This window comes from Camelus bactrianus, chromosome 24 (genome assembly GCF_048773025.1).
Source record: "Camelus bactrianus isolate YW-2024 breed Bactrian camel chromosome 24, ASM4877302v1, whole genome shotgun sequence".
In the NCBI taxonomy this organism is placed as follows: domain Eukaryota; kingdom Metazoa; phylum Chordata; class Mammalia; order Artiodactyla; family Camelidae; genus Camelus; species Camelus bactrianus.
The window spans coordinates 18,078,615-18,104,219 of record NC_133562.1 but is presented as its reverse complement, the minus strand read 5'-3'; the positions used below and the strand labels follow the sequence as shown (position 1 = coordinate 18,104,219).

At 56.6% G+C, this 25,605-nt stretch overlaps 1 protein-coding gene across 25 annotated transcripts in view; it reads left to right on the top strand.

The window, feature by feature from the left end:
- Window positions 1-25,605, top strand: part of CELF4 (CUGBP Elav-like family member 4) — a 288,206-nt gene that overhangs the window by 216,601 nt on the left and 46,000 nt on the right. For 13 of the 25 annotated variants that reach the window (XM_074352284.1, XM_074352274.1, XM_074352268.1 and 10 more), the window contains exon 3: window positions 3,280-3,358. In XM_074352284.1, coding sequence (XP_074208385.1) covers window positions 3,280-3,358 — 79 coding nt within the window. The remainder of the gene's footprint in view (window positions 1-3,279; window positions 3,359-25,605) is intronic. The other 12 variants (XM_074352279.1, XM_074352272.1, XM_074352293.1 and 9 more) reach the window with 1 other exon arrangement.

The following is a 25,605-nucleotide window of genomic DNA, read 5'->3' as shown; positions in this document are numbered from 1 at the left end:
GGCCATATTTTCTCTCTCCATCCAGCCCGGCACCTCTCTGACAGCCCCGCAAAGGCTGTCTGGACGCTGACCATCCCTAGATCATAATGGGACATGAAATACGACCCCAGGAGCCACGGGTGCACGGGAACTAAGTCAGTTTGGCTCCAGTGTGGGTGCCCAGTGCATGGCTGAGGGCAAGCGGGAGGCTGGATGAGCTGCTGGGTCGCTGCTGCCAGGAAGCCCAGCACGAGCTGTGGACGAGACCTGGGCGCACCGTCCAGGGCTGGCCTGGTCAGGGAGGGCTGGGGGGAGTCAAGCCTGTGTCCGTGAGCCTGGGCCGGGCATTCACGAGCGCCCAGGTAGCAGGGAGAGTGGGCTGGAGGGTGGTTGGCTGCCTGAGGGTGGGGTGCCCCCAGGGGTGGAAGGCGCCACGCACAGGCAGATTCCATTTGCCTTGTTTAATTTACCGTGGAAGATGGGCCTCAGCAAAACAGCGAATTTCTTCCCCAGTCCTTGTCAATGCACAGGGCTCACCCCATCTGCTCTTACATAGAGGCTTGACGTGAGCCTCAGAAGCAAGGTGCCGGGGGACGAGTCCTCCCAGGGTCCCTGCCACGCGTCCAGACAGCACCCCTAAGCATTCAGGGTCGGCCTGGGCATGCTCTGGCCCCAGGGATGGAGCCCCCTCTGCGGTCTCCTCCTCCCTCCCTCATCCCACCCAGCTGGGTCTGGTTCACTCTCTCTGCCTGCCTCACCCCACCCTCAACCCCACTCCCCACACTTCTGCTTTGAACTTTCCTGGACCCTCCCCGAGGCTCCCAGCATCTCCTGAACAGGTAGGCAGGTGTCAACAGTCCTGGGTTCCTCTGGATCGCCTTTTACCGCCTGTGTGCCCTCAGGCTAGTTTCTTGCCCTCTCTGAAACTCCACTTCCTTGGTTAAAGGTAAAGATTATCTATTTGCATAGGGGAAGAGATGACAATCCAACAATATACTATTTTAGTAGCTATTCGTGTTCCTGTAGGTGGAGCAGTTGTACATCTTTTGGGGGACCTGAGTGTCCCCCTTGCAACTCAATTTCCATCCTTGACTGTACCTTCTGTATGGAAATGGGAGACTTCCTGCAGGACCCTTCCCACTGGAGTACCAGGAAGGCTTCATGGTCAAGGGCCAAGGGCTGGTGGGGGTGTGGGAGAGGGGCCTGCAGGCCAAGGGGAGGAGGCACTGGGGACGTGGGGGTTGGAATGATGCAAGAGGAGGTGGGGGCCAAATTTGGGGGGCTAGGATGAAGAGCTTGTATTTGATTCAGTGGCCCAATCTCCCCTCTCCAGATGGATGTCTTTCCCCTGAACTCCTCCCTGAGCCCCCTCCTCCCAGAGCAGCTTGAGATCAAGCGAGATGAAATACAGGAGGGCCAATCCACCCTTGTAATGTTAGCACCGTGCCTACCCACTCCGGCTGCATCCCAGATCTGCCACTCCTCGGAGCCTGGCTTCTCATTAGCAAGCGAGAGATAGTAATCCTTCCCTCAGAGAATTACAATAATTACATAAGCAAGAAAGCTGTAGAAATATACCCAGGGGAATAGTGCAGCTTTGGAGGAGGCTGGGAGGAAGGGGTCAGGAGGGAGGACAAGATGGAATGTGCCTGGGACGGGGTTGGGCGTCCAGTCTCAGGGGCACAGAACGGGAAACTGGGAGTGCCCTGGTTCCCTCTGGGAGCCCTTCTCCCGTGCCAGATGTCTGCTCAGTCTTCTGGACCCTTCGTTCAAGGACTAGAAAGGAAGTGGTTTATAGGGGAGCCAAGGCCCCTTAATTGAAGCTGGGAATTTCCTTGCATCCCTCTTCCTTCTCCCTGTGATTGGAACTTCCCGTAACCCCACAATGTCCTCTGCTGGCAGAGCTCATATACAAAGTACCTTCCTTCCCCTCAACTCTGGAAGAGGTGCCAAGTGGAGACCTCCGGGCAAGCAGTGGTACCAGGGCCCCCTCTCAGTGGACGTCCCCCACCGTGTCCTGTCTTGCCCCCTGGCCACCTGTGCCTCCTTCCCTCTGCCCCAAGCCCTGCCTCCCACCTCTGTGCTTCCTTTTGGTGGCTCTGCCCTTCCTCTGGCCTCACCCTCACCTTGCTGAGTCATGGGCACCCACGCTCCCCAACCCAGTCATCTTGACGCAGCCAAAACTCACTACGAATCCTAGACCAGAAGAAAGCTTGTGACTGGCTGGTCCAGCCTCCGGACACGAGGGGAATTGGCAACAAAAGGTCACCTGGTGCCGGATGCAAGCCCAGAAATAGCCCTGGCAGACTCATGCTGCCACGAGGTGGCCCTGCCTCCGCCCCTCCATCTATAAAATGGGGGCATTCGGGACCTGCACCCCCTGCCTCTCAGGCTTGGTTTGTGAATGAAATGTAAATGGGATAAGGGATACGGGAGGTACATGTCCAGCCAAAGCACAAAGCCAAAGCACTACCATTCCATTTGCCTGATTCCTACCATTTTTATTGTTTGAAATATCTTGGGCCCTCAGAGCCTGAGAGCCCACCCCGGGCCTTGGTGGCAGGAGGATTAAAAACCAGCTGCGGAGCCCAGGATGCTTGGAGTTCAGAGCCCCCTAGTGGCCCGAAAGGGGCATTGAAATGGGTCCTCCAGAGAGGCCCGCAGCTGGGAGGCTGGGGGAGGAAGACGGCGCCCTGGGGTTCCCCCAGGGCCCAGATGCCACTGGAGACAACAAGCTGTGCCCACTCTGCACACCCCCTGCAGGGACAGCTTGGCTGCAGTCAAGAGCCCCAGCCCTGAGCTCTGCTTCAATCAGGAACCTCAGGCACCCCGGGACCCACAGCCACATCTGTGAGGTGGTGCAGGGGTGGGGCGCAGCTTGCTGCCAGGCCCCAACCTGAGTAGGAGTCAGTCTGCAGCCGGAGACCAGCTCATTTAGGCAAAGTCAGTCGTCTTCAGTGAACCAGGGCGGGCCAGAGAGGCGCTCGGGGGACACCCCAGACTCTGATATCACAGTAAGCAAGAGATGCTCAAAGCTGGGAGGGGAACACCACGGGGTTTGCAATCCTGAGGAACTCTCCTGAAGTCGCGGGGCCCTGAGGACTGCATGGGCGAGGGGAGACAGTGGGGGTTTAGGGAGGACCTGCACCTCTGCAGCTGTCCCGGTGCCCCGTGTGCAGGTGCACGTGTCAGTGGGTGTGGTCTGTGTGCTGCGGACCTGTGAACACCAGTGTACCTTTGGGTGTGGGTGGCAGGACACAGGCCTGCTCTAACACTGCCCTCCTCTCTGCTCTGTTGCAGATGAACCGGCCGATCCAGGTGAAGCCCGCGGACAGCGAGAGCCGAGGAGGTAGTAGCTGCCTGCGCCAGCCCCCTTCACGTGAGGGCCCACTTGTCTCTGCCCCTCCCCCTCCGCCTCCCCCTCTCTCTCCCTCCCCTAATGCAGAGATGCAGCGACTCCCTGCCACCTCCTCCTGCCCCCTAGGGACCTTGTGGCTGGGGGTTGGGACAGGGATTTGGAGCTTTGGGTGATTGGGGTGGGGACACAGTGAAGAAGAGGGGAGAGAATTGGGGTCTGCCAGAGGGTGGGGTTCCTTTTTTTCCATGAATTAATGAGTAGTATGTCCTGGGCACTCCTCTGCCCCCTTTAGGACCCCCCCAAAGGGTGTGCCCACCTCCATGTCACCAGGGAAAACCCCACTGTGATGGAGCAATAGAAAGGGTGCCAGGCCAGGAGGAAGGAAATGGGCTGCAGCCCTGCCCTGGGAAGGCTCAGGCTAAGGGAGGGCTGCCCGTCCGGGCCTGGGACCGCTGAGATCAAGATCCTGGAGCTACATACAGGTAGACAGGGAGGTGTCTGGAAGGGGACAGAGCAGGACGACACAGCCTCACCCATAAACTCAGGCCCTTGACCTGAGGGGACTGGAGTGTGGCCACAGGTGGCCTGCCTGCCCCTGGGACCTATGGTCCCTCCAGCTCAGGCCACAGCAGGGCCTTGACCTGGGCACAAGGCCTCTATGGCTCTGGGACCCTCCTGACCCAGGCTTGAATGCCACTCACCAGAGCTAGTGTCCTGGTGCCTCCTGATGGAGCCTCACCCCCCAGGGCACAGGCACGCCTCCCCGTGGCCCTTTGAGAGTTTCCCATCATGAGGACACGACAACAGAGGTGGCTCAGTTGAAGAGTGAAACGGTCCAGGGGTGAAGGGCTCGCACTGTGTGCTCCTGCCCCTTTCCTGGCTGTCTAGTTACTCAGTTTCTCTGCTCACAGAGGCTCCTTAAATACCCATGGCCGGGGACCCCCTGCCCTGGCAGGGAGAGGAGTGGGGGTCCAGCCTCAGGCAGGCTTCCCCTCGGTGACATGGGACAGAAGCAGGGCCTCTCCTAGAGACTGTCTCCGGGAAGCAGGCTGAGCAGGACTTGGGGCCCGGGTCACCCCATCATGCCATGACTCACCGGCAACCCCTGTCCATGTGGCAGGGCCAGGAGGCAGTGGAGACCCCATCCCTGGAGGGAAAATGCTCTCGAGTGCAGGGAGGTAGCTCAGAGAGGAAGTGGCACCCACAGTCCCAGAGGAGGGGGTCCCGAGGTAGGGGCGGCCAGAGACCTTGAGGAGGTGGCACCTGAGCTGCCTTGAAGGAGGGGACATTCCACATCTGGAGAAGTCGGGGCGGGATGAACAGCGCCCCATGGAGGGAGGTCCCTCTGGTGCGGAGCAGACAGCTCAAAGTCCCACCAGTTCACTCAGAACCCAAGAGGGGTGGCGGGAAGCCCTCTGCCCGGCGAGGTCTCGCTGATCGCCAACGCAAACCATTTCTCCCTTCACTTGCCTCGGAGGCAAAAGCTCTCCGACTCCAAGTTGCTAACCTCATCTCCTTTCTCCCATATATCTCCTGCTCTGACACTTGCCCCAAGCCAGATTAATCAGCTCTTTTATTCCTCCTGCAGTACAAAGGGGGGGGGGAGACAAACCTAAACATCTATCTATTAATTGCATGTTCAATATTAAACAGCGAGATGTTCCTGAGTCAGCATCAACACCAAGCTATTTGTAAAAAAAGTTTAAAATAATTTAATATCCATTAAATACTTCTTTGAGGGGGTGGGGGAGAGGTGAACATTAAAAAAAATGAAAGAAATGTGAACAGGAGAAGGGGATGGAAGGCAGGGGTGGGCATTGTGGGGAGGGGCGATGGGGAAGGAAGAGCCCAGAAAGGTGAGGGAAAGGGGCAGGTGGAGGGAGGCCTGGGAGAAAGAGGGGAGGGAGCTGGGAAGACGTAGGGGGCACCTCTGGGTGGAGAAAGGAGGAGCAGGACGAGGAAGTGGCCCCAGAGGGAGAGGGTGGGTCTCCCCATCCCAAGTGATACAGCATCCCAGAGACCCTGAGGACATGGGCCACATGTGCCCTTACTACCCCCAGCTGCACCCCAGGGGCACCTGAGTGTCCATGGGCAGCACAAAGAGATGAATTCTTTGCTTAGGACTGGAGGCTTTGAGCCTGGGGGGGACAGGAGGCAGGCTTTTCTGGACCCTGCCCACCACTGAGAGAGGCCTCAGCCCACTGCACAGTCATATCAAGTCCCAGCTTCTTATTCAAAGTCTCATGCTTCTAGAAGCATCCCTTGGTCACATCAGCCCACACTCAGAGATGGGGAGTCCAGGGACAGACGTGGGTGCTGAAGTGTTGGCAGGAGATCAGTGTGTGCAGGGGTGTGTTTGTAACTTTCGGGGCTCTGGTCTCTGATGTGAAATGCGAGCTGATGCCAACAGGCCACCATCCTGTTGGAACCCTTGAGGAGCTCAGTTCTCTTCTCTCCGGTGTGGGGTTGGCTCCAACCTTCCTCCGGGGGGACTGGAATGGAGCTAAGGTATCTGAAATGCACCAAGAGGAAGAGGGGCTGCCTGGGCGCTCAGCAGGGGCTCGCCAGAAAGAGCACAGGATGGCAGTTCTTGTTCCGGTCCAGGATTCCGAGCCCATCCTTGCCCAGAATGAGCGCTGGTGCAGCCCCGCGTCTCTGGACCTCCACCCGCTCCCCCAGGGATGGGAGGGCTCCCTCTCCAGTAAAGCTGCTGTTTACAGATCACCCACTGTGGGCTGGGACTTTAAACAAATTTGTTTAATCCATACAACAACTTCGGGAAGTGGAAGTTATCGGCCCCACAGAGGCACAGAGAGGCTAAGTAACTTGTTTCAAGTCACACAGCTAGGTGGTGGCAGAGTCAGAATTGAAAGCCCTGCCTGTCAGTCACGAGCACCTGGGTGCTCAGCACTCCTCGGACTCCCAGGATAGTCTTTTGGACTCAGGGGGCAGTGGGAAGGTGCAGCAAGCATTTGTCATGCCTCTAGTCTCGTTCTCAAGGGGACTCGGGGGAGAAGAACAGGGTCCCAGGTGAAGGAGGTAGGGCCGGGCTGGACCAGGAGCTCCCGGACCTACCCATAAGACATGAGAGACCAGTGCTGGAGGGGTCAGATAAGAGAGAGCTCACTGTGACCAGGAGCAGGCAGGGAGAGCTTCCTGGAGGAGGTGAAAATTGGACCAAGAGACATAGATTTGGCAGGAGACAGTGAGGGCCCAAAGGAAAAATGGGGCTTTGAATACAAAGCCAAGGGGTTGTGCTTGTCTCCTTCAGAAGCAGGACCCCCCGCCTCTGTGGGGGGGGGACCAGGCAGAGAAAGAGGGCATCCCAGCTGTAATGTCACCAGGCAGGTAGAGAGGAGACGGTCCCTGCTACCACCACCAAGAGCCAGGGTTCCAGCCAGGCTGGGAAAGAAAACCGAAAGAGAAAGAGCCTCCCTAGGACCCGTCCCTCTGCGAGAAGGAGCCGGTTCACCCCGCCGAGCGCGGTGGAGCAAGTTGTATTTCAACGCACGTTCACCCCGAAACAAGCGAGCCAGTCCATTAACCAGGGGAGTGAGGCCAGCAGACGCACGCTGCCCCCTAAAAGCCGCCCAGCACCAGAAGCCACCCCCGCCTCTTCCCGGTAGCCATCCACAGGTCGGAAGGTTTGGCTGATGCAGGCCTCATCCCGGCTGCATTTGGAGGAGGCCCGGAGGCACTCGCACACCTTTCCCACCAACGTGCCTTCCACTCACACCGACAAAGGCACTCGACGACACACACTCAATTTCACATGCACATCTTAGCGAAGTGGAAACCAAATGCCCCCGCCAGGGACACAGTGGCTGGGGGTGGCGCACAGCCTGGGGCCACGGGTTTCAGCTCATCAATATGAAATGACAGAAAGAACACAAGATGTCAGGGTGTGGAGCTGGAGAGGCTAGAAACCAGGATGGCTTGAAAGGGAGGTCTGGGAGAGAGGGGATTCAAGGGGCTGCCCGCTCAGAGAAGGCAGTGATGCACCGGGGAGCCCCTCCAGAGGGGACAGGAGCAAGGGGGAAAACAGTCTGGCAGGGTCGCTGCCTCAGCCCTCACCCCTCCAGGGACATGTGAGACACGCGAGGCCCCAGCTGGGGAAACTGTCACATCTGCCACGGGGACCACCAAAGGGCCCCTGTGGTCCCTCCCTGGTGCATCCGGGTGTGTTGTCCTGAGCAGGCCTTCGTCAGGCCCAGGAAGGGCGGCAAAGGCAGCAGCCGAGACTGAACCTGGGAGGGGAGCCTGGGTGGAAGCCCGATAATCATGGAAGGAAAGGCATGGGGCAGACGTGAGCAGGAGGGCTGAGCTCCCGGTTATAAAGTCCTGTGGTCCCCTCGCTGGCTCAGGGCTTCGGGGGGGTTCAGGAGATGTCAAAGGGGGTGGCCCTGAGCTCCAGCCATGGACCCCCCCCACATATGGAAGAGGGTGATGGAACTTGTTTCATGTCCCCTCAAGTCCTGCAGAGCAGCCTGGGGCTGAAGGGCCCTGCTGCAGCTTCCATCGCCCCCATCTCCTTCCTCTGCAGACCTGGGAGCCCACGTCTGCTTCTCTCCACCAGCTCAGTCTCCCGCCCCGTCTCAGTCTGTCTCTGGCTGGAGGGGCAGGGCACGGAGGTCGTGCAGGGTCCGGGGCAGGTGGAACAGCCTGTGAGTCATCCATTTCCACTTGGTCCAAGGCAGGTGTGGGCCGGTCACTTAGCCAAGCGGCTCCTCAGCCCCTCGCAGCTCCCCGTCCACTTAACGGCATCTTCAGGGCGTCCGTCCCCCTCACCTCGGCCAGCGCTCGTGTGGCAGCGGAGCCCCGCTGGGCCGGCTAATGAGGTTGGACACGATGCATGTGGACGTGGCTCCAAGGCCCTCCCCGGGGCTGCGTTCCCCACCATAAAACCAGGGTTGACTCCGTCATCCCAGCCCCTCCACCATCTGTATCCCCATCAGTTCCTGCAGCTTTTAAAATCCTATTAAGTTCCTCATTCCTCCTCCGAGCATTATTTTATTTCTAAACAGACTCAGACAACGTGCTGTCAGGGGGCCTTCGAGGGACCCATGGCCACTCTGATGACCCCCAGCCCCGGTGCTGGTTTTCTCACTTCCAGACTCTTCTAGCTGCTTGGTCCCACACCCCAGGCAGGCAGCTTCAAGGGCAGCCCGTGAAATGGCCCCACTTTATGAAAATTCAATATACAGAAGTTTCTATTTTCCCATCTTGAGAGTCAATAAATGACTCACTTGACAAAAGCTTCTGGGTGAACAGAAATCCCTCAGGGTGGTGCTAGGAAGCCCCTGTCCCAGGCGGGAGTGGGTACAAGAAACATAAGGTTAAGGGGCCAGGGGCCACAGCATGTGGAAAATTAACCCAAAATTATGCTAAGAGGGTGGGGAACAAGGTGTTTTTAAAAAAACATATTACTCTAAATGGCCCCTATCCTGAGATGCAGTTCGGGGGCAGGGATGGGGGAAGATGTTAAGAACAGGCTGGAAGGACAGGTGTGAGGTCCCGCGAGAGGTCCTGGGTGAGGTTCCCCTGGTGGGGGTGCGGGGAGGAAAGAGACTTTGGCCCCAAGAAAAGTCTCATTTCTGCAGCAGCCAAGCCGCTGTCTGGAAGTCAAGGCCCCCAGCAAGAAACCCTCGGCCTCCACCCCAGTCTCTCCCCTTTGGGGCCTCAGGAGCCTCCGCCTGGGGTCCAGCACATCCTGACTTCTACTTTGGGGCTCCTGGTTTGTATCCTGCCTGAGAGACCCCAAAACGAGTGGAGCTCACCCCACCCCAGCCAGAGGGTGCAACTCTGGGCTGAGAAGGGATCCAGGGACTGAGGCCCCAAGCCAGCACCTAAAGAAGAGGTGTCTGCCATTCAGAGCAGAAAACGCTCCCCGCCTCCCCAGCCCTGCTCTTTCTGTGCCCCACAGAAGTCCCTGGAAGCAGGCAGTGTCCCTGCTCCTCCGTGGCCCCGGATGTGTGTGTGACGTGGATGTGTTGTGGGGGGAGGGGGTGCCTTTCCTCACTCCCCCACCCCCAGACCCTGCAGACCCCCGGATCCTCAGTTCCTCAGCTTATTCATTTCAACATTCTTTCCCTTCCCACAGCTGTGTCTGCGCCCAGCGGGCTGGACCGAGGGGTCAAGGTGAACCTCTGTCTGTGGGATTGCCAACTGCACTGTTGGCACCCCGGTGGCCCGGAGAGGCCCCAGGAGCCATTGTGTCCACCCTTCCCCCACAAGTCGGCTCCTCACCCAACCCCTCCTGCTTTTAAAAACCATCAAGAAGAAAAGAAACTCCAGGCCTCCTCGGCCTCCTTCCTCAGAGCTCCAAAACCCTGTTTTGTCGGCCTGTCCTGTTCTATTCCCACCGGAATTTCTCTAGCTGTAGATTGTAATGTTTTCCCGTGAACACCAGCCCCAGAGCCAATGTCCTGGCAGATCTTTCATGTACTTGAGTTCCTGATTTATTTTGGACTGATGTTTAAGAAAAGGCATTACAGTGCTCAGCTCGGGAAATTCGTGTCCGACGTAAAGACGGCACATCCCCACTTCCCAGGCAGTCGTGGTGCTCAAGCTGGGGCAGGAGTCACCTGCCTTCAGAAAGGGTTAAGGATTAGACATCTGATCACCCGGCCATGTGGTCAGTCCAGGGTGTGGCTTCTTTGAGGGGCAGGAAGTTCTACCACATATCTGACCACAATCCCTCCTACTTTTGTTTAAGCATTTTCAACAGTTAGTTTCTTTGGATCATGGTACAAAGTTCCCCTGCCCTGCGGTTTTATTCTCCGTAATCCCTGTTCCTTCTGACTTCAAAAAGGATCTTTGTCTCCTTTCTTTCCCAAGCTCCTTTTAAAAAGAATTTTTACAAATCCAGGAAGGTCCTCTTGTTTACACAACTGAACCCAAACAGCAGCTGCTGCGTGAAGACAGGTCTTTGTGGTTGGGGAAGGAGGTGGCTGGTGGGAAGGGTCCCCAGAGAGGGCCCCATGAGACAGACACACATTATAAATACCTCGGTAACTCCTGCCATAGGTGCGAAATTATAATTAACTGCAAACCTGCTGAGCTTAAATGGACTTTAGGTTTTCAGCCGGGGGAAGGGGTGTTGATTGATCTGCATTTTGTTTCTAAGGTTCTTTTAATCCATTCGGCAAGTTAAGTTGAGACTCGTGGCTCCTCACCAAATTCCCTCTGGCCCCGGCTAATTTAGCAAAGGACTGTTTCAGGGGAAATGGGATATTAATCATTGCAAATGGGCTCCTGGATGATATTTAAAAGCTGCCGCATGTGTGCCCAGGCTGAAGGAGCTGGTGACAGGAATAGGAATGACAGAGAGAGGGGACCACCGCCCTCGGTCTCCCATGCCATGTCACTCCCACGGATGCCTGTTGCCGGCGCTGCGTGGGCAACGCAGGAGGCAAATGCTCACTTCCTCGGGAGATGCACAGGATGACAGAGGGGGTGTCACAGGCAGTCCTCAGAGCTGCGTTGAGCGAGCCCTGACGTGGGTGAGAGGTATCCAGCGCCCTCCTGGTCCTTGACACACCCTACTTGGAACAGACTGATAGCAACGTGGGAGCGGTGAGGTTGTGCAGGGGGCAGTGGGGGTGGGAGGCAGGGAGAGAACATGGACCAGAGAGATCAGAAAGGGGCCTGCTTGGCCTTCAGAGGGGAGAGGATTTGAGTGTGGAAAGGCAGAGTTTCCCAGGTGGGAAAATAACCTGGGCCACGGAAAGCTTGGAGGATCCCCAGAGGCCAGAATGAGAGGTCTACTGTGGGGGGAGGGCAAGATACGGGAACACTGGTTCCCAGAAGGTGCTTTAAATGATGTATTTTGGTGAAAGGAAACCATCACAGGCTTGGGGGCAGACAGTGACTCGGATATAAGTAGTGTTTTGGAAACACAGTAGCTGAAGTTGGTTCAGCCAGATTGGGGAGGGAACCAGAGCCAGAAGACCAGCAGGGACGGGGCTGGGCGTCACACCCAAATTTCCTGCCCTTCCCACAGTGATGCCTCACCCCCTCCTATTGCAAAGGAGATGGTGACAACCGCTCTGAGCCGTCGTAGGTGGAACACAGTTGGTGAACAGTGGAATCTTCCCTGATGACAGCCGCTGCGATGATTTTATTCTTAGAGTGCATGGGAAATGAGGGGTGATGGGGGTGAGGACCTCTGATAATGATAAGGTGTGATCAACAAAGTGCAAATAGAAATCATACTGCCCAGGGCCGGAGCTGTGCTGAGCATGTGAATTCACCAGAACAGGGCAGGATAAGGAGGGCTTCCTGGAGGAGGTGGTTGTTGGGACGACAGGTTTACCAAGAGGTAGCATCTGGGCTGTGTCACAGGGAAAGACATGGAAACAGAGACAAGCAAGGCAAATATGTGGCATCTTAGATCTTTTTAAAAACAATGTAGAATTGGTTTGGCTGGAGAAGAGGGTCCACTCTCTGCCATGGGAAGACCAGATGTTGTGCGTCGTGGGTCTCACTGCTCCTCGAATTCCAGGGCACGGGCACCTACACTCATGCACGCAGGGTCTGAATCTGGGGGCACCCTGCCTCTTCTCACCTCTCAGCCCAAGTTCTCCAGGCCCATCCCAGGGTCCCATGTCTCTCCTTTATGCTGCTGCCCAGTCTTCCTGTTCCGACGTGCTTGCCTGCTCTTAGAGGCTCCTTCCCCACCCAGCCCAGTACGGTGCACGTGGGAACCAGGCAACGCCTGCAGCAGTTGCTGCTAAAACTGAGCCCAGGCTCTGGAAGGAAGATGAATAGAGCAGGAGGGCCTTGGTCCTCTCATTATGTCATCCAGAGCCTCCTGTAAGAGCTCCTCGGGCCCTGAGGCGGGCTGAGCAGCACCCCTATTTTCACACAGCCAATAATCAGCCTTCACCCCTCAGCTCTCCTGGGCAGGACCCGTGCCTTGCTGCCTTCTCTTAGATCTGGCTGCTGTGTTGAAGTTCTCCCAGCATCAATGCCACCCATCAGAGGCACAAAGGATGAGGCTGGACCACAGCCCTCAGGCTGAGCTTTCCAGCTCCTCATTCCCCTCCCCCATGCCCTTTGGATAAAGGGAAGGGTGTAGGGGCATCCAGGGAGGGTCTGAAGTGGAACTTTTCAAGGTACAAACCCCCTCAGCAGTAGGATAAGTCTGTCTCTGGCCTTTCTCAGCGTGGAGAGAGTAGCAGGTGGAGAAACTCCATGTCTGCCCAGCAGAGGGGAGCCAGCCTGGGTACTCAGGATCTTATCTGTCTGGGTCTGGCGAGGAGGAAGGCTTTGCAGAGGCTGGAGGTCAGCAGGGACCAGCCAGCACGGGTTTTCTTTTTGGCCATGTCAGAGACAAATCCATCCATGATCCTGACCCAGGTGACTTAGGAGGTTTAAGGCTCAGGCGGGAATGGCCAATTCCAGGGCACTCAAGTGCAGAGAGATGAGTCCTTCCCCTGGTGAGCTGAGGGACCATGAAAGACAGGTGCATGGGGATTCAGGAAGGTGTCTTCAAGTCTTTGCTGAGCTTTGGACCCTAGAGAAGTTCACAACCCAGGGAGGAGATCAGTTTACAGCCTCAAAAGCACTAGATGAGCAGCAGTGGAGAGAGCAGGAGCCAGAGAAGAGAGCTGCACAGGTGGAAGCAGTCAGGGAAGTCTTTCTGGAGGAGGCTCCCTATTAGAGGGGATCGGGCTGAGAAGCTGGTGAGACAAGATGCAGGTCCCCTGGCATAGAGCCTGTCCAAGGGAAATGAGGAAACTGTTGGGCCCGAGGAGAGGATCCCAAGCAATGCCTGGCTAAAGAATTGGGGGTTTTCTGGAAGATGATAGGAAGTCCTGGAGATAACAGACGAGGGTAATGATTGATGGAAGCTGGATGCGGGAAGACTGGCCACCTGGGGGAGCACGGGGCTGGACAGGGTATCAAGGAGGATGAGAGACCCTTTTAGCCTCCAGTTGTGAGGGGAGGGGCAGGGGGCAAGGAACTAAACCCTGATTTCAAGACCCTTTTTTCACTTGAAGTATAAGCCCGAAGCCACCTGTGCCCTGCCCAGTATCTGCTGCCTTCAGATCTCCAGGTACACGCCCACCTTCAAGCACACACCCACCCCTGGACAGTCGTCTCTGACCCTTCCCAGATGCCCAGCTCCAAGTGGACACAGCCCTCATCAGGGTCCACCCTGCTGGAGTGTGTTCTCCAGCTGTTCCTCTCCGGGCTTCCCGGCTCAGACCCTTTCCTGCCCTCTGTCTGAGCCATGAAGTCAGGCAGTGGGTGTCAGTTTCTCATCTCTCCGTGGGGGCAGGCGTGTCCGGCCCTGGACCAGAGGTCAGTCTCCCACTTGGCTTTCTAAACAGGAGCTTGCTCCACCATGCTGGCTCTCTGCTGGCCTAAAAGCAGCCCCCTCCCTCATCTCCCCACCCCAAACCCCTCCAAAGCCAGGCCCACAGGCAGGGGGCGGACATGGACAGCGGGGCGGGGGTCCACTGACATTGGCATTCTCCTTGCAGCGCATCTTAATAATTTAATGGCTATTAGCAGGGCCGCCGTGATGCAGGGGAGGGGGCGCAGGGGGAAGATTTATAGAGAGAATTCACTCCAGGTTGGGGTTTTGTCTTCCTCTGTTTTCCTGGCATTTATCATGCATGTTTTAATTTGGATCGGAGAGTTGCTACCATCTGGCCATTATCGCAAAGAAATATTCATTTTCACTGAGTGACACAGGCTCCATTCATCACGGAGCGCGCTGATTGCCCCACGAGAGTGGGGCTGCGCTTTCTCCTTTATTTGAAATGAACCTTGAGCTATGACCAGGTCCAATGTTCAGGGACCAGAGGCACAGGGGCCGGCGGCTGCCAGTGACCTCCCAGGCATGTGCACAGGGAGCGCTCTGGGGGAGGGCCAGGGTGGGAGTGGGGGGGAGCCAGCCTTCTCCTGCAATCATAGCCCCCACCACGTCCCCTCGCCTCCCCTGGGTGTTTGTTGGGGGGCTATTTGTGGCCCCCACAGTCTCCCCTAGGCTTCTGACAGCCAATCCCCCACCCACCCTGACGTGCAGGGCAGCCCTCAGGCCAGACCACAGAGATGACAAAGGTGGCCCCTCTCCTCTGGCCTCAGCGTCTGCTAAAGGCATGGATGCTGTCCTGCCAAGGGCAGACCGTGCTTAAACAATCTTCCCCCAACAGGATATCACTCCAGTGGTGTCATTTCAGGTCAGGACTGTGTGGGGGACAGAAGGGCCTCCTCGTTGTCCTCTCATCACGTTATGGTGGCACCATCGGGCTGGGCCTGTGGGAAGAGACGCGTCGGCCTCCTCCAATTGGGACATTTCTAGAGTGTCACCCTCTACGCACTGCTCACCGCGCATGCCATTGGGGGCCGCTGAAGGCCTCTTGTCAGCAGTGGGCACGGAACCCAAGCACAACTCTGGACACCCAAGGAGGGTGCTACTGAGCACCCCCTGATCAGGCTGAGCCCCACTTTAAGCCCACTCAATAAGCAGGCATCCAGAATCTGCTAAACAGAGAAAAGAGGAGAAAATCATTTTTTCATCCATTTTAAAGAGTTGAGTTCAGGGCACCCAGAATTTACTGGGCCCCTTCTGTGTTCCTTGCCTGGTGGGGATTCAGACACTCAGCATGAAGACATCAGCTGAGCAGCTTCTCCACTCCCCGCTCCTCCCCTCTCCCCAGCCACTGCCCAGCATTCAGCACTCAGAAGGGGAAAAGGGAGGAGTCAGAAACAGCTTCACGGGGGAGATGTTTGCTGTGTCAGAATGGCAAAATCAGGCAGGGGGGCTCTCGTCTGCAGAAGTTCTGCAGCCCAGGGGCCAGCTGGCCTTCCTAGTCTCTGTCCTGGAAACTGCAGCCAGACTTTGAGCCTGAGGCCCCCAGCCCCCACTGGGACCCAGGTTTGACCAAGACCCAGAGGACTGTGCTGGAGGAACGGGAGCCCAAGGGGAGGACCGCGTGAGCTTCGCCGCCTCTTCCCCACTAGGGAAGAAAGGCGCAGGCGTCCTGCCCGCTGCAGTCACCACCCACAGGCCGTTCCATAAGCACAGACTGAGCGTCCATTGTGTGCACACCACACCCGGTACAGGTGAGCCCTGCCAACGTGATTCTTGACCACAAGGGGTTTATAGTCTGGCTGGGACTGGGTTAAAAGCAATGAGACCATTAGGAAACCGTAAAGGACCTCTAAATACACTATGTAAACCCACAAGTGAGGGCCTTAAGGTGCAGAACAGGAAACCAACAGACCTCAACCCCTCCCCTCTGCCATGGGTAACTATCCCCTTCTCCCAGCTCCATGACTTAGATAATATTAGGCAATAACATTGCTCCATTGTATAGATGAGGCAACTGAGGCCCAGAGGTTTACCTGCTGATGGGTGGGTGGGTGCATCTGGGAAGGAACACAGGTCCCTCTAATTCCCAGCACCACGCTGTGGGTCTGCAAAAACCTAGGATAACTTTGAGTAGGAGGTGACATTTCAGCTGGATAAGATGGGAGCAAAGGGGGACCTGCCTGCCTGTCCTCAACCCCTGGTCTTCTCCCCAGACACTTGTTGAGCTAAATTAGCTGTCCTCTGCGGGATCCCTCCTCCCGGCTTCCAGCAGCCTAGGGCGAGGTCTCCACCTCCTTGGAAGGCGGGGACTGTTGCTAAGCCGGGCTGAAGGGCCCCTCCCCGCCCCCCAGGAACGCGGACCCACCCCCTCCTCCCTTGGAGCTCATTCCATGACACCAGCAGCTCTGAAACATCTGCTCCTCTATCCCGGACCCGCAATTTGAATAAATTACCCCGACGTGGCGGCAGCCTGTTATTAATGGCTTGAGTTTTATAAGATGCTTTAGTTTAATAACACTGTATCCCAGTGCAGCATTTCTCCAGGATATTTTTATATTTTGCCTCCCTCCATCCTTCGCCCATCCGGGGCTCTGATCCCAGGGCCATGACCCCCATCAACCGGCTACCCACGCCCTGTTGGCTCCTCCCCGGGAAACCGGGGACCACCAGCCCCCATCTCCGTTTGTCAGGCCTTCCCGGAGACCCAGGCACACCCACCGCCGTGCCACCGTCTCAGGGCTGTGCAGAAAAGGGGACCACCGCCAGGTTGGTTGCTCCTCCCCCAAAGGAAGCCCATGGGGACAGAGCCCCTGAAGGCAGGGCAATGCAGAGAGCTTGTCCCAGGCCAATTCTGCGCCCCTCATCCCATAGCCAGGGCTCTGCTGCCTTTGGGAACCCGCAGAAGCCTGGTGAGCCAGCTTGCCTCTCCCCAGTTGGGCTGGCAGTGTCTGCATCTTGGGAGGGGCTGAGGCAATAGCTTATTTCTTTATTCACTGCCCCTGGTTCTTCATTATTTTGTTGGTTTGTCCATGTGCTCATGCCCCACACACCTCCTACATGAAGCCCTCCCAGGTTACCTCCAACTGCCCTTCCAGCTCCTCCTACATGCCCAGACTCACCCCTTCTCCACTGCTCTCCGTACTATCTTCTCTCCCCACTGCCCCCTGTCCAGCCTTCTTCAGGAAGCACCCCCATCCTCCCAAGGCCTGGCCAGCCCTTCCAGAATTAACAATAGGCACTCAACCATGTGTGCTGCTTCCACAAGCTTACGCATCTGTGTGGGTGAGGCTTCCTGCAAAGAATGGGTGCGCTTACTGAGAGGGAGAAAAGTAGGCCAAAGGGTGGGTGGGCTTGTTCCTTGGGCATGTAGGACAGAAAACGTTGAGGCTTAAATAAGGAGCCCGTGTTGTCATGTCCTTGGTCTGTTCCCAGCAGTCTAGGAGTACGGAGATGCGGGCCTCTTGTGGGTTCATCCCTCCCCAGCCCAAGCTCCGGAAGCAGTGGGTACAGGTCTGGCCCAGCACCACGCTCACCTCACCGCAAGGCTGTGGGGAGCTGGCCTCTGAATGGTTTGGGGAGCTTGCTGCCAGGAAGCCCCCAGGGTGAGCGGCAGGAAGCAGGAGGAAAGGCTGTTCCTTGGGGTGGGGCGTGGGGGTGAGCAGGTAGGACAGAAGGAGGGCAAGACTCGCCAGTCTCTGCCCCCATGAGGGTCCTGTGAGCCCCGGAAGCCCAGATGCCACACTCCAGGGGAGGTCCTGGAGGACCCTTCTGGGCCAGGGCCAAGCTGAACTGTGTAGTCCCCTGTTCCTGGGAACCTAGAGGTGACCCTGACACTGGCTCTCAGATGGAGATGTCACGCCCCCTTCAATCCCACACCCCCGCTGCGTTGTGGGGGCTCCAGGGGACCAGCTCTTGCCGCTTCCCCTTTGGTCCCCCAGTACTGTGGGCCTCTGCCTTTTGCTAAGAGCCCCACCGTTATAACATAATTACTGCTGAAAATGACCTTTAAAATATATTTTAAATTCAAAATGTCTTTAAACCCTTCACTGAGCACCATTTTTCAATTTCAACGACTGTTTTCCTTTTTGGGGGTTGGAGGGGTAGTGAAGGAAGGAGTCCTCTGCAAGGATTTCAAATGTTAGTCTCTTGGGTTAGAAGCAGGCTGGGCTGACGGCACTGGCACCACCTTGCAGGGGCTCGGGGTGGTGGGCGGGGGGAGGGGACGCGGCTGGACCAGAGCAGGGCCCCGCCTTCCTCCCAGACACAGTGTCTAGAGAGCTGCGAGCCCTGCTCGTACTTGCCCACCCTCTGCCCCCAGCCTCCAGCCTCTGACTGGCTCTCACTCACCCCAGGCCACTTGAATAAGAACCCAAGGGAGTGCTAAGAACACCGGGGCAGTTGCAGCCAGTTCCTGACAGCCGTCCTCTGCCAGCTTTGTTTCCTCATCCCCTCTCCTTCCAGAGGCCACTGACACATGATGTCCAGTTTCCTTCCTGCTCAGCACCCTCCAGGGGCCCCCAATTCCTGCAGGATGGCGCCCCCTCCCCACTCTGCACCCCTACACCTCCATTTCCTGCCCGCTTTGCTCTGATCTGGCTGGTATGCCGTGTCCTCAGACAGCCTGCGCTCCTGGCTGCTCTGACCACTCAGTGACACTGTCACCAATAAGGAAAATGGGCAGGAAGCAAAGCTAGGCCATTTGCAAGTGACCACAGCCGTCCCCAGACCTGCTCTCCCAAAGATGGGTCTGGGAGAAGGGTCTAACCTGCAGGACCCACCACACTCCTCTGATACTGCTTTAACCCACGGTCCTCCACATCTCCACCCCCATGAAACTCTGCTGTGCCCCCATCCCAATGTCCCCAGGCTTCTGTCCTCGCTAGTCCTGCCCCTCCCTCCCATGCACCGCCTCCAGGAAACCTAGACTGGGAGTCCTGTGCTGCCCAGTATCACCACAGCACCTACCTCCCCATGTGGTCCCTGACTTGCATTCTCCCTCCTCAGTAATCACAGGGCCGGCCACCCTTTGTTCACCCTGTCTCTCCATCAGAAGGGGGCTCCCAGAGGCTGAGTGAGTTGAGGCTAGCTGCTGACGTGGGGGCTACAGGAGGGGGCTGCCTGCCGCGGTGACAAGGGGATTGGGGCAGTGTGAGGTTCCTGGCCCCCTACGTGGAAGGGGTACTTTCTACTTTGGGGGCTCAAGTCCTGTGGATACTGACAGGAGCCGCCCTCTCCCCAGCCACTTCCAGCAGCAGGAGAGGGTAGAAGCAGGGGTTAGGGAGCGGGCTGTGATGTGGTGGGGCCCCATGCTGGTAACTCCACAGATCTTCCCCAGGAGGGAGTGGCCCGTGGGCACCAGAAATTTCTTCCAGTGTATTCTTGGGGCTTTTCCTAAAATGCCAAATTCCCTCTAGCATCCAACGTGCTCAGTGTGAAAGTCAGCATAAGTTCCCAAGTACAAACAAAGCAATGTGAATGCTGTCCAACTCTTTGGCTCACCTGAGTTTTTAGACTGGCCTGAGTTTTGAATGACCTCTGCCTTCAGCCATGGAAATTAGACTCAGTGATGCTGAGAAGTCATTCTAGCTGCTGCCCTTTCTTGATTGAGCTTTGGGGTGTGGTAGCTCCCTGACCTCCCATAAAGGAGCTCAGGGTGTGAGGGAGGGGAGAGAGGGTAGGACTCTCAGAGGTCAGAAGACAGGGCGTGTGGAGTGGGTGCAATGGGATGACATCTATGACTTGGCTTTGAGCCCAAGTTCTTGGAATCCTTGCTGCTGCCCTGAGGGTCCTTGACAAAGGTGGATGAGAGGCAGGCTGAAACAATGAGGCTCCTACAGAGAGTGAGATGCCAGAGGGGCAGAGCAGAAAGCAGCGTGGGGGTGGGATGCCAGCCAAGTTCAGGCCCAGCCCCTCCACCTCCAAATCCTCCCATGCAATACCCTACACCCCTCCACCAGACTGGCATTCCTCCGCTCACCTGATCCTCCATTCCCAAACTCAAGTATCTGGAATGTGCCCTTATTTTCTGTTCCCTTTGATTGACTTTCAAGAGCCCCCTCACTCTGGCCCCAGCTGTTTACCCCCTCCAACATGACTACAAGGTGGGCCTGGGGCTACTCAGGAATAGCCAGCTTGAAGAGTCCTAATGCAATTCACCTTGTGATATGGTCATCTTAAGAGGAGTATGGTGTCCAGAATAGAGGAGGTGATGGCTCTGCTTTAATGATAGTGTCTATCTTACAATGAGGTCTTTGAGATTCAAAAGGACTAAATTACTTGCCTGCAGTCACGCAAAAATTAAATGGTAACGACTGGACTGGAATCCAGATGTGCATGACTCTGAAGTCGTGGCCCTCAGCCCCTTCTCTCTTCATTCCTTCTCTAAATCCTACCCTGACACAAAGTCCAGCTCAAAGCCTCCCTCCTCCAGAAAGCCTTCCTTGCTTGCATCAGCACCCCCACAACTTCCCCTAACCTCTGTATAATCCTTTCCATGCGTGTTGCGTGTTTGCTCCTTGATAAGGTCATATGTTCCTGAGGGTTGGAGAGTGGCCCCAGCCCCACACACCTTCCTGTAGGTCCTCCCCAGTGGACAAACCAGAGCTGGTCTGCCTTCCTACACCAACAGCCTGCCTCCTCCTTCACCTGCCCAAGCCCAGAGCGGGCCAGCAGTCTGGACAGTGGTGGTGAGGACAGCAGAGCAGGGAGAAGGCCAAAGGTGGAGAGACATCCAGGCTCCGTGATGTACATACAGTAACAAGACAATGCAGTGTTTCCCATACTCTGTCGTAAATATTATATTTATAACATCAATTAAATGCCTGTGACTTAAACCATTTATAACAGAGATACAGCTACTCAATGAACCATTAGCAGAGTCAGCACCTTCTTGTTCCCAGCAAAGTCCGTCACAGAGTGATGGTTCAGCCTGGGCTCCCAGCACCTCCCCAGACGGGCTCCTGGGGCTCATGGATGGGAGGAGGGGCCGCACGGAGCAGGAGAGCCCACTCCCCTGGAAGGCACAGTCAGGCAAGGCCGAGCTGGGAGAAACCATTCGGTCCAACCCCCTGCGTTGCCTGAAGCGGCCGCGGGTGCAGTGAGATGGGGGGAGAACACCTGTCCTCGGGGTTCTCCTGGAGCCCTCACCCTGTAAGCTTCCCCGCTGGGGCGAGCGCTGCTTCCAGGGGCTGTGGGGAAGCCGTGTCTCTGCCCTCAGGGACGGACGTGCTGGGCGCCCTGCGGGGGTGTGGGGTCCAATGCAGCAAGCAATCAGTGAGCGCCCACTATGTAGGGGGTGATGCCCCGACCTCTGCCTCCTTGCATGGCAGGCCTGGTAGGGGACAGGGATGAGGAATCAGGCAGAGACGAGAGCACGTAAGGATATGGGGGCAGTGGGAGTCCCTGGGTAGGCTCTCACTCAGGCTGAGGCAACTTTCCTCCATCTGCTGCCCCCTTCTCTCCTGATGACTGGACCCTGCCTTTCCATCTCCCTGCCTCCACCTTTGCCGCCTCAGTCCATTCTCCACACAGTGGCCCCATCAGAGCCTGTCTCTCTGCTGCTTAACTCTCCAGGGGCTTCCATTTGTCTCACTCAGGTGAGAGTCTCAGGCCCTTACCTCCCCTGGTCCTGCTGCCTCTCTGACTCCGCCTCCAGCTACCCTCTCCGTCCCTCCCTGGCCCCTGTAATCTGGCCTCTTGGCTCCTCAAACATCGTCGTCGCTGCTCCAGCATTTGCATCAGCTGTTCTCTCTCTCCTGTAATCACTTTTCATCACGACTCAGCTTACCCATCCCTCTCACCCAGGCCTGTCTGACTTGCCAGCTGATGTGGCCCAAGCTGCCCCAGCTGCCACCTTGTTTTATTTTATACATGGTACAGACCACTACCCTGATCTTTTCTCATCCATCGTCTTCCTCTCCCTACTCAGAGGTGAGCTCCGTGCAGCCAGGGACTCCTTGTTCCTCCCTGTATCTCAGCACTTTGCCGGGTGCCTGGCCTGGAGCAGGGGCTCTGGAATAGATGTGTGGACACGGAGTACAAGGACCACGCAGGCATTGCTATGAAAGTGCCAGGGTGCAAGATCCTACCTGGGGTGCAGTCAGTGACAGTCTACAATGCAGGAGTTACATTTACCAGGTCCTGGGCCAGGTGCTGGGGGTCAGAGGTGAAGGGGGCAGGCCCCTCCTTCAAGGGACCTCAAGGAGCTCAGAGGGAGCCCCCAGGCTCAGGGCTCCCCAGATGGTGAAGGGCAGTGGGCTCTGAACTCCAGGCCCTGGGACAGGCTGATAGCAGCTGGGGGAGAATGGGCCCCAAGAGGGTCTGTTTAGAAGGTGAGAAGTGGGGGCCAACGGCACAGGAATCTGGAGGGGGAGGGTCAAAGACACAAAAGCACGGGGCTGGCCAGCTTCCAGGAAATTCTGTGCAATCACCAGAGAAACATATTTGAGAAAACAGAATTCTGAGAGTAACTTTGAAGCCTCGGTTGCCATGGGAACATATCTGTAAATACTTAACCGCAAACATTAAGTGAGTGAGGGAACTGGAGGTTGCAGGGCTCGCCGCTGCGGGAGCCGGCCAAGTCCCCGATGCCTTCGTCCTCAGCCAGGCCGCCATGCCTCTCCCTCCCAGGGTCTCTTCTTGGATACTGTTCCTTTCATCCACTCTTTTGCTCCTCCTGTCTTCATGAGCCAGACTCTCCAAGTGGGAGGCTTCCAAGTGGTCCCCGAGACACCACTTCTGGTTTTCTGCCTGCCCTTTGGTCCCCACACCCAACCCTGGGACCCCCGCTCTCAGGAGCCTCCCAGCCCAGAGATGACCAGGCCCCTGACCACACTCTCCCCACCCCTCTTCATCCACCTCACTTCTAAGGGATGGATGTAGTGAAACAGCGTAAATCAAGGAAATCTTTGCAACAAGTGCGTTTAAGAAGTGCTGTATGTTTTGCCTTCAGGAAGCCCTGGACTCACTTGCTAACAAGGAACCCCTCCTTTCCCTTCACTGTGCCTCCTCTGTCCCTCTGTCCACCTGGTCGGGGGCTCCCCCATGGCACCGTGACTGCATGGGGAACCCTATTTCCTTGGCCTGGCACTGACCAGGCTGCTCTGGTCCTGCCTAGGGGTTCTTAAACTTTCTGGGTCACAGACTCCTTTGGGAAACTGAGGGAAGCTTTTCATCCATCCATGAAATTGTGTCACAGGTTAGCGAGCACAGCCAGGCCCTGTGGAGGCGCTGGGCTGCCCTCCCAGGACTTACAGGTTAGGGGAGGGGCAGACAGTAACAAGAACCCCAATCAAAGGCGCAGCTCCAGCGTGTCAGCCGGTGTTCAAGGTCGGGACAGGGTCCCACGTGGCTGGGGTGGGACGAGGGAAGACAGAGAAGGAGTGGGTAGCGAGGATGGGCACGGAGCCTACGTAGGATCTAGAAGACCGTTTAAAAGGCTTTCCATTTTATTCGGAGTGAAACAGAGAACACAGGAGGCTTTGAGCAGAGGAGGGACGTGCCTGGCTTGCTCTGGCTGCTGTCTGGAGACAGACTACAGAAGATGAGGTGGAAGCAAGGGACAGTTAAGAGGTCACTGCAGTGACAAAGCAGAGATGGGTCTGGCTGGAACCTGGGTGGTGGGTGTCACGGTGAGAAAAGCCAGAGTCCTTCTCCGCAAGAGGGAGCACTTGAATGTCCTTGGGCTATTTTATGCTCACTTTCAAGATGCTCCTGGACCCCAAGGCTCAGCCATAGATCCCTAAGGCCCTGGGTTCAGAGCCCACCTTCCTGGGCCTCTCACCCTAACTCCGCTGGACACCTCTAATCCTTTGCTCATCTGTGGGGCTGAGGCGAGCCCAGTGTCGGCCAGGCTTCCTTCCCAGCTGCCCAGGAGCTCCCCTTGGTGGCAGTGCCTCTGCCCATCACCCAGCAGGCCCCACGGAGCACCCGGAGGGGGCAGGGGATGCATCAATGGAGGGCCCTTGGGGTCCCAGGCCCAGACAACAGGGGTGAATCTCACAGACATTAAGCCCAGTGAAAGAAGCCAGACACACATCAGTACGTTATGTATGAAGTTGTAGACCGGGCAAACCCAAACTGTGGTGGAAAACGTCAGAACACTGGGTGCCCTGGAGGAGGATGGGAGGCTGCCCGGAAAGGGTCATGAGGGCACCTTCTGGGGAGATGGAAGTGTTCTCCATCTTGACAGAGGTGCAGGATACATCAGTGTTTGCATTTGTCGAAACATATTAAATTATACACTTAGGACATGTACATTTCACTGTTGGTAAATTTCATCTTCAAATTAAAAAAAAAGACCTAAGAAGGATGGTGTGTCCCAGACAGAGCCGGGAGGGGTCGGCTGCCTAAGAGGACGCCCCATCTCCGGGGAAAATGCCCCTCTCCCGCCCCCTACCCCCAGTCAAGTGCTCTGAGGCAGGAGGATCAGGACCTGATGAAGGAATGTGTTGAAGTGTTAGCGGTTGACTGCAGGGATGTGGTGATTTTGCATTTTAAAAGAGAATTCTGGAGACAGCAGTGCTGACCCCAAAGAGATGAGCTGACTGGTGGGATTCAAGACTGCTTGGCAGACGGTGGGTAGGGGCCTTGCAGTGCCCTTAGTCACAGGTCACACCCCACAGGTGATCTGCTCTGCGAACGTGATGGGAGAAGAAGAGGGGGCGGGGACAGGTTTGTATTCATCCCTCTCCTTAGGGCTTACTTTCCGTTGGCCCCCTGGCTGTCCCCTCCTCCCCTCTCATCTCCCCTTGCTGTCGCTATTGCCCTAAGTGATTTCTGGTCCAGGTCAGAGCTCCTGCAGTCTGGTTCCAGCCCGGTGTGCTTCTCACTCTGCTCCGAGGAGGCCCGTGGGTCCGTGGGAAACGCCTGGAGGGGCAAACAAGGCAGGGAGATCACACTTAGTCCTGTAAATGAGATCGAATCCCCAGGCCAGAGCAAACTGGGAGCCGTGGCCCTGGGAAGGCAGGTGAAACAGGCAGATGGGCTCTTGGGGCCGCTGAGGGTCGTCTTTGAGGCATCACAGAGCCTGGAAATGAACCAGGTTCAGGTTTTCCAAAGGTAAAAAGGCTGGATTCCAAAAACTGGCAGCTCAAAGTCAGTCTTGAAGACAACTTTTGGCAATGTTCTAGAATGAATTTGTCAAACTGGGGGAAGGTGATGGTGAGTTAGGAACCACGGTTTTGCCCTGGTGGGCCCTGGTTGGGAGCTGGGCACCAGTTTTAAGTGCCTCACCTGGCATCATGTCACCTAATGGGGGCCAATGGCAAAGGTGCCCGGGGTCACTCAGAGCTGGGTGGACAGGGAGCGAGGTCCCAGGAGTGAGCCATGGTCTTTGTGTGCCCTTCTGTTGAACATTTTTATCAAAGACTTAGTTGGGAGGGGAAGTCACAAAAGCTGAATTTGAATTTACTCATGACCCACAGCTGGTCTGGAGGATGAGCTGCTGGACCATCTATTCCAAACCCAAAGACATCTCCCCAGTGAAGATGTCATTCCGGTGCAATATCTTGTGAGCCGTTGTGTCTCCCTTGGCCTTTGCCGTAATAACAGTACCGGGGTTCCAAGGGCTTCCCTTCTGAAACCCCAGAACCTACGCCCCTGTTGGAATGAAGACTATCACATGATTCTGGAAACCTTGTAAAGTTGGATATTGGGGAGTTCTTTGTCGATTGGTTGGCTGACTGGTTGATTTGGGTCTGTGCTCCTCCATCCCTGACCCCTACGAATCTCACATGGTAATGAGACAAGCATCCTTTGCGGTCTGGGTCCCCTTTGAAATCTGATGGAAGCTATGAACTCTTTCTCCAGGAGAAATACTCATAGATTTGAAATGGTGCTGACCATTTCAGGGACCCACAATCCCCTTTAGCCTGTTGGAGAACCTCTTAGGAAACCCGAATTTCCAGGAGCCAGCCCCTGCCTCATCTGGCATGTTCAGCAC